We start from the raw sequence: 7,272 nt of genomic DNA, 5'->3' as shown, positions 1-7,272 counted from the left end.
TCACGTCTATATGTCTTGGTACTATTTAGAAAACTAAAGAAGGGCTCGTCCGGGATTTGAACCCGGGACCTCTCGCACCCTAAGCGAGAATCATACCCCTAGACCAACGAGCCACTCCGGCAAAATTCTAGGAAAAATACCTGAACTACATGCCACGTTGTCAGAAAATCTCTGTACTGGCCAATATCTTTTACTCTCTATAATACTGGATTATGACCGCCCTCTAGGGGTCACCTATGTGCATAACATTTTCTGCACAGATCGGGACACTAGGGAGCAGAATTTGTAGAGATATACTTGATCCGTGTTTATTTTTTCAAATGTTTTCAGATTGTTTTTACAACTGCAGTTGTACTGCGATTACTGCTCAGTGTTTTCTTTGCAACTCGGAATTTTCATTTGTAAAGCAAATTCAAGGACAGTGAATCATCAATGATTCTTGACAGGAAAAAATAATCAAGAGGCCTCAATCACTCTCATCTTCCACTGCTATACGTATTCCACCTTCCATACAAAAAAGCTTTCAGACACATAAGCAAGGTAACTGAAGCAGGTTTATTCCAAAATGCTTCTTTCAAACTAATCAAGTTCATTATGCACTGAAATGTAGGTATTTATACATGTAAATAGATACTGTACTTATATACATATGAAGAAACGTTCATTTAAAAATTTTGGTTTCTTGGATAATGCCCCATGAGATGAAACCATATTTTGCTTTTACTTTTTCTGAGGGGGGAGTCTTTCACAAGGGCAGTCAGGTGGTGGGTGGGGTTGTTGGTCTCCGCCCCTGAAAAATGTCATTAAGCTGATACTGAACTGTATACACAGTTGCAGATGAGAGCAGAAAACTGCTGTTGATTTGGAACCTCCCTCAGGTTTGGACTGTATTTTTATTTTTTTTTTTTTTTACAAAACAGCTGACCATTTTGTATATATATGTGTATTTTGTGGGGTACAGCTGACAGCGTGGGATGGAGCTTGATTGACTGATTGGCAATCTAGGGGTGGAGCCTCAGAGAGCTCAGCAAATGGCCAAGGGCAGAAATCAAAAGATCGTTAGCAGCAGCAGCATGGAGTGGAGCCCCAGTGGGTGGGGCTTCCGGGGAGGGGTTGGGGGAGTAGGTGGTGTTGCATGGGTTCAATTGGCAGCATTAGGCGGACCCTCAGGAATGAGTGATGTGAAGAAAGTAGTGATGAAGGACCAGGCGGACGACAGGAACCCAGGCCGGGGCCCGCCGTTGGAGTCGTCGGGGCCTTCCTCCCCGCTGTCCCCCTCCTCTTCCTCCAACCCTTCGTCCATTATCCGCTCCTGCAGGGGACAGGCAGACAGAGGATGGCCTAAGCCACATCAGGGGTCAACCCAATTTACCTTACGGTCATCTTCCCTCAGAGACTGAACTGGCTTTATCATGCAGTCTAATCACATCCATCACTTCACAACCCAAGCCAAACTTCTTTAACCTTAAAGGCCAGAGTCCCTGAGCTCTCTCCCTCTGTACATTTACCATCACTGTGCACACTAAACTAACTAATGAGCTTGATGATAGCCTGGTGTGTCAGTGATGGATTGAGAGGACAGAGGGGAGGGTTCAGTGAGGACAGAGGGGCTGAAAGCGTGCAGGGGTTGACGGAGACAAAGCACCATTTCCTGGATCTCACGGTGTGGCTCCGCCTCCATCTCCTCCCGGTTAGCCCCGCCTCCAGGGTTCTGCGGGTCGAACTCGGGCCTGAAGGGGAACCAGCCAGCCTGGTGCCTGCGGGGAGGTGGGTGGGTTCAGACAAACGTACCTAAACACCGAGCCGCGGCCTCTCAAACGGAGAGGTGCGGCGTTAAGCGCAGAGGCGCGGGCCGTCACTCACAGGTAAAGCAGCAGCATGGCGCCCGTCACCATGACGAAGCGGCTGAAGGAGGAGTAGAAGTAGACGATGCTGAGCAGGATGGCCGCGCGGGACACGGTGTACACCCAGTCCAGCCAATCGCGGTTCAGCTCGTCCTCGTTCAGCACCGGGCCGCCCTGGGCGTTCATCTGAATGTTGGGGTTGGCGGGGCGCTCTTCGTGGGGGGGGTTGTTGGGCAGGACGGGCTGGGGGGGCGGAGGCAGGCCGGGTGTGGGAGGCTGGTCCAGGCTGGGCGTCTGGGTGGAGGCCACTGCTGCCTGACTGGGGAGGGAGGACACACAATGGGCTTCACTTACGGAACTGAGCACCTTCAGTCATTTTACATTTAAATCATTGCAAGTAACAAAAATAAAAAAGAATGCGTGATAATGTGAAACACCTATGTCACTGGGCAGTGAACAAACTGGACTACAGTAATACACATGGAAGGCAGTAGTGCAGTAGAATTACTGTTTGCAGTTGTAGTGTGAATGATCATGTGACTTACTACTGCATGTAGTAGTGCCGGGCATATATCTGCTGCCACCACAGCAGCTGCATAGTGCTGTACATGGGGTAGCCAGGGACGCCCACGGGTAGGCCCTGTTGCATTGGCAACCGGGCCCCCAAGGGTCTGTAAGAGAAACCCACAAACCAGTTACAGGAGTGGGAAATCCTGTTAACGCTTTAACGGCATTCACAAACACACGTACACACACACGCGCGTAGAGACACACAGACACACACACACCTTAAGCATCAGCGAAAAATCGGATCCCAGTACAGTTCATGCACAACATCACCCAGCCTTTAACAACATTGTAGCGAATAGTACATTCATGCATGGGAAACAAAGATCACATAAGTCCAAATTCACCGCAGCCTTCCCAAAGCTTAGTACAGGCTGGAATCAGAGACAGTAACAGCGGTAAAAGTTCGGGGTCAGGATTCACCCTTGCATGAAGGCGGGGTTGTAGGCATAGTTGTGGGCGGAGCCTGCCCGAAGCCTCAGCCCATCAGGGTTGGGCTGGCCGTCCTGACCGGGGGATGCAGCTGAAGAGGGAGCTCCCAAGCTGTCTGCAGTCTGAATAATGACACACACAAAGGTCTCTCCTTAAAAGCACTCCATGCGATAGGATGAAAGAAATGTGCCTCTGACTCCAATGGAGCTTGGTCTACTGCGCAATCTTCCAAAGCTAAAGCATACCCAGGGTTTTAGGACTGAATCGTATTACACCAAGATGAACCACAGCACACATCACTAGCCTACCAAAAGGTGAAAAGGGAACTATATAGAATGTCCTTTGGCTATTGACCTAGGTGTTAGGGGCTCACACGCAGATTAGCTGGGCGTGGTCAAGGTCACTCTGGGAGAGGCGGGATGTTTGTGAAGGTGTACCCAATCGTTGAGGAGCTGGGGTTGCAGTCACTCACCGAGGGACTTGGGATGGGAATTCCAGGGGCGCCAACGCTGCCACCTGGCTGGGGGGATCCAGGTGGCGTCTGAGATGCACACACCAAGTGAACCATGTGGTACTCATCTTGCTGAGTGATTAAGAGGAAAGACAGACTGATCAGCCTGGATCACAGTCAGGGTAAAATATTGAGAAATAAATAATCAGGCTATCTAACGCTGATAAGTGAGAACATGAATTAGAGAAGAGTAGGCATGTGGTGATTAGACTCTATACCTGAAGTGAATAGATTACAGTTCTTGGTACAGAATCAGTTATTGAGCTACATGCAGGAGTTAGAAGTATCTGAGATCCACAGGTAAGCTACAGGTACAAACAGTATAAATACTTTTGGATCTGCAAAACTGCCTGTAGAGTGAGGATAGCCTTCATGACCTGCAGGTAGGCTACACGTATCAAGAAGAAACGCCTTTTGATCTTCAGATAAGCTACATGTAATGATGAAGAATACCTTTTGGAAGCCATGGTAAGCCATCGCTAAATTATTTTTAAAATCCTGCTTATATGGGGCTAACCTAGCTAACTACTGTGTGATAATACCTTCCTGAGCACGTCTCTGAGCTGCAGGTGATCCAGGAGGAGTCGCCCACAATACACCAACCTCTGATCCTTGGAAGACTGCAATACAAACCACAGATGTGACAGGCTGCTCTACAGACACCAGGCCACCCCCATCCACTGTGAGTCTTACCACCTGTACACAGACACATCTGTACACAGACACACACGTCCACACATGCCATTTCAGACACACCCCCTGCAAAGAAGCACAAATGCGTCCATACATATGCAAACATTCACAGGTGTGCAGCCCCAATCAAATCTCAATCAAATGATAAAGAACTGCATCTAGGCTATTTGGCCTTTGGCAGCTGAAACCAGAACCAGCGATCAAAAACAGTAATAGTTACTCTGATCTTATGGCGTTCTGTCCTACTATACTTTCTCTCCTGTGGGACACATACTTCTGCAGTCCAGTAACAGAACAGGTGTATAACTGAGAGACGTGGGCGGAGCTTCCATAGCCAATGCACAGCCAATCAGAGGGGACAGAGCCAGAACAGGATCAGGGAAAGATGACAAGATCAATTAGATCTGAACAATTAGACTGGGCTAAGCATAAGGGTTGTGATGCAAAAAAATACTTTAAACAGTAACTCAGCACACTTAACCACTGCTTTTATCTGCTCCACCAAAATACTGTTAAGTTTGCATTATGCTGCAAAGTTTCCATTAACAATCTACTTGGGATCCTGGCAAAGCTGAGCAATGAAGCTGAATTTCTGATGCAGAACTGAACTTCAGCAAAGGAAAATTCAAAGAATTAGAATATTAAAAGTTCCTTGAGTTACATCACCTAAGGTGACAATACACTGTAGTTCTCACTAAACCTAATCACATGGCCTGTCAAGCAGGAATTATTGCATCATTGGAATACAAAGGCATTTCACAGCACAACATTAACAGGTGATGTAATAAGCAGGATTTCTCACAGGAGAACTTCTCACTATACCACATGCTGCCTAAATTTTCTATCTCTACAACATCTATATTGCATTTCTTCTCTAACACCACAATTTTGTGCCTATTCAGTTCTTGTGAATCTGTAGGAAATTATTGCATTACTACATTTAAGTAGCACTTTTCATGCATCCGAAATCCCTTTACTAAGGAGGGGCTCATCTCAAAGACCTCCACAAATTAGCCTGCACATGGGTGATGCACAGAAGCCAATTTTCACCACACATCAGCCAGGATGGAAGAAGATGTGCTTAATGAGCCTATTAAATAATTAGCCCATTAAAATGTTACTGCTTACACAGTTGTGTAAGCTTAATGAAGTGGTATATTTGTTCCCCGTGGTATATGCCTCTATGACCACGATACCAGTTTGGCCCATTAATAGTAACACTGCAAGCCAGCCACAAGTACGCCTAATGTGACAAATTAACGATTGAGGTCAATGTGCACAGGAAGTGAATATTTACTGCAGTACACTGGACTGTGGATGGACAATCACACAATTTCACCCATCTAATGCCACAGAGTGAGAAAAGGAGTGTTGATTACATACTGATACTACGGGAGCACACAGCTGACTCCATGCAGAAGGGGCTGGGGAGGCAGTGGTCTTACAGACACTCTCTACAAAACACCAGTGGTCCCCGCAGGGGTATATCAAGGGATAAGAAAATTCCCATAAACAAAAATATCAAAGAAAACAGGTGTGATATCATCCACTGAAACAGTGGGCAGAGGTACTCACCGGCTTACTGGGGTACACCTTGGATAGGTGCGTTTTCAGTTTCTCCACCGTCCAGTTCAAGAAACAGTTTATAGTCTGATCATCATACTTCTGGTTGGGTGCCTTGATGACAAGGGTGACAGGACTGTCAACTACACCTTGGTCCATGTTTCATAGTAAGGACTCCCACCTTCTGCAGCAGGGGAAGAGTCACTACTGTTTGATCCTGCCGTCTCCCTTAGGTATGTATTCTGCTAAATTCCTGTTAGACTTGCTCCCACATTTCCATGATACAAAGCAGGAAACCTGCACCAACAACAACACCAGTCAAAGACAGGGGATGTGGTGGATTTTCTCTCTGCAGCAAAAGATCTCTGACGGGAATGAGCAGCCTACTGTTCCTAAAAACATTTGGCCGCCTGCAAGAAAGAAGGGGGGATTAGCCAGGGCAAATGAAGTTATGTCACACAAGTAGACACATTTGACAGCTATTTTGCCGTCATGAATACAGTAGAAACCTTACAATACTAAACAACACGGTATAATTAGCAGTGATTAGCTGTAACGCTAAAGAATTTGTTCAGTGGGATGGTTCGGCATCTCACGGGACTAATAATTAGCTGTGACAGTGACAGACAGGCCTAAGATACGAAAGCTTGGATGCGCGGAATTTCTCTTTTTAGTAGTATATCTCAAGGCATGTAAAATAAAACAAAAATCCCAATGTCGCCCACATTAGCATTAGCTAGCTGTCGAAGTGTTCAAATTAGTAAACCAGCTAACCCGTGTCCACTTTGTTTAAAGAAACTTTAAAAATGTCTAGGAAGTTAGTTACGGATTAGACAAGATACAGTGCCAATCTGGGCAAAGTTTACACGATTCGATATGTAGATTGCTAGCTGTGAGACAGGTAACGTATGATAGCTGGTAGTCCATACAATATGCTTGCTTAGTAGCAAACTACGACCAGTTCCGTATTACGGTGTAGATCGATGTTCTGCATTTTGCAGTTCAACAGGCTTTCTGGCGTCTCATCATAATGCTTTGGCGAGGCAACTAACAGGTTATTATCAACAGAACATCCTCCGAGTAGGTTTATCACCAATACAGTCCAGCGACAGTATTCGTGGCCGGCTTGCACAGCAACTAGTTTACTGGATTGCACTCGTCTGCCAAATATGTCAACACTGCCTGGGCTCTACCGTGTGGATTTATTCTGCGTGCATCTATTAACACTCTGACCCATTGAAAGAAACAGATTGCTTCTACTGACCTTAGTCGTACATCTTTATCGTTAACCCCCTGATTTTCTTTTAAGAGTACATCCCCGACAATTGAACTGCCAACCTCCTCTCCGACTTCTGCAAGATGGAGTCGTTTTGTTACCGGAAATGACGTCGATGTGCAGCTCACGGACGACCGCAAGCAGCTGATCGTCAGCTGATTTTTCAGACACTCCCGAGACTTCAGTGGAACTACTATGCAAGTACATGCTTCAAGTGATGTTTTATTCTTATTGTTTGCAGCTCTAGGGAGCGGCTTAAAGTGAATAAAGAAATAGGCCGTGTATTTAGAAGGCAATTTGTTTCGCAAACCAATAAACTTAAGTTTAAAGTATTTTAGACTACATGGACAAGGACGCAGCAGGCACATGCGTTTATTGTGAAATTA

General features: G+C 46.1%; 1 protein-coding gene and 1 non-coding gene across 2 annotated transcripts; both read right to left on the bottom strand.

Annotated features, from left to right (window-relative positions):
- Positions 1-41: 41 nt before the first annotated feature.
- On the bottom strand, positions 42-113 carry trnap-agg (transfer RNA proline (anticodon AGG)). The gene has a single exon. It is a non-coding gene; the product is annotated as a tRNA-Pro (tRNA).
- Positions 114-536: 423 nt separating this feature from the next.
- Positions 537-7,033, bottom strand: LOC135261412 (homocysteine-responsive endoplasmic reticulum-resident ubiquitin-like domain member 2 protein). Its single transcript, XM_064347693.1, has 9 exons — positions 6,875-7,033; positions 5,623-6,020; positions 3,897-3,974; positions 3,316-3,426; positions 2,835-2,965; positions 2,390-2,515; positions 1,864-2,163; positions 1,646-1,757; positions 537-1,312 (listed from the first exon to the last, which is right to left on the bottom strand). Exons 2-9 carry the CDS (start codon positions 5,767-5,769, stop codon positions 1,142-1,144), a joined length of 1,176 nt encoding a protein of 391 aa, XP_064203763.1. The 5' UTR covers positions 5,770-6,020; positions 6,875-7,033; the 3' UTR covers positions 537-1,141.
- Between the last annotated feature and the right edge of the window lie 239 nt (positions 7,034-7,272).

The sequence above is a fragment of the Anguilla rostrata genome, chromosome 8 (genome assembly GCF_018555375.3).
Source record: "Anguilla rostrata isolate EN2019 chromosome 8, ASM1855537v3, whole genome shotgun sequence".
NCBI classification, from domain to species: Eukaryota; Metazoa; Chordata; class Actinopteri; order Anguilliformes; family Anguillidae; genus Anguilla; species Anguilla rostrata.
Note: the sequence above shows the minus strand (reverse complement) of the source record. Positions and strands in the feature narration are given on the sequence as shown.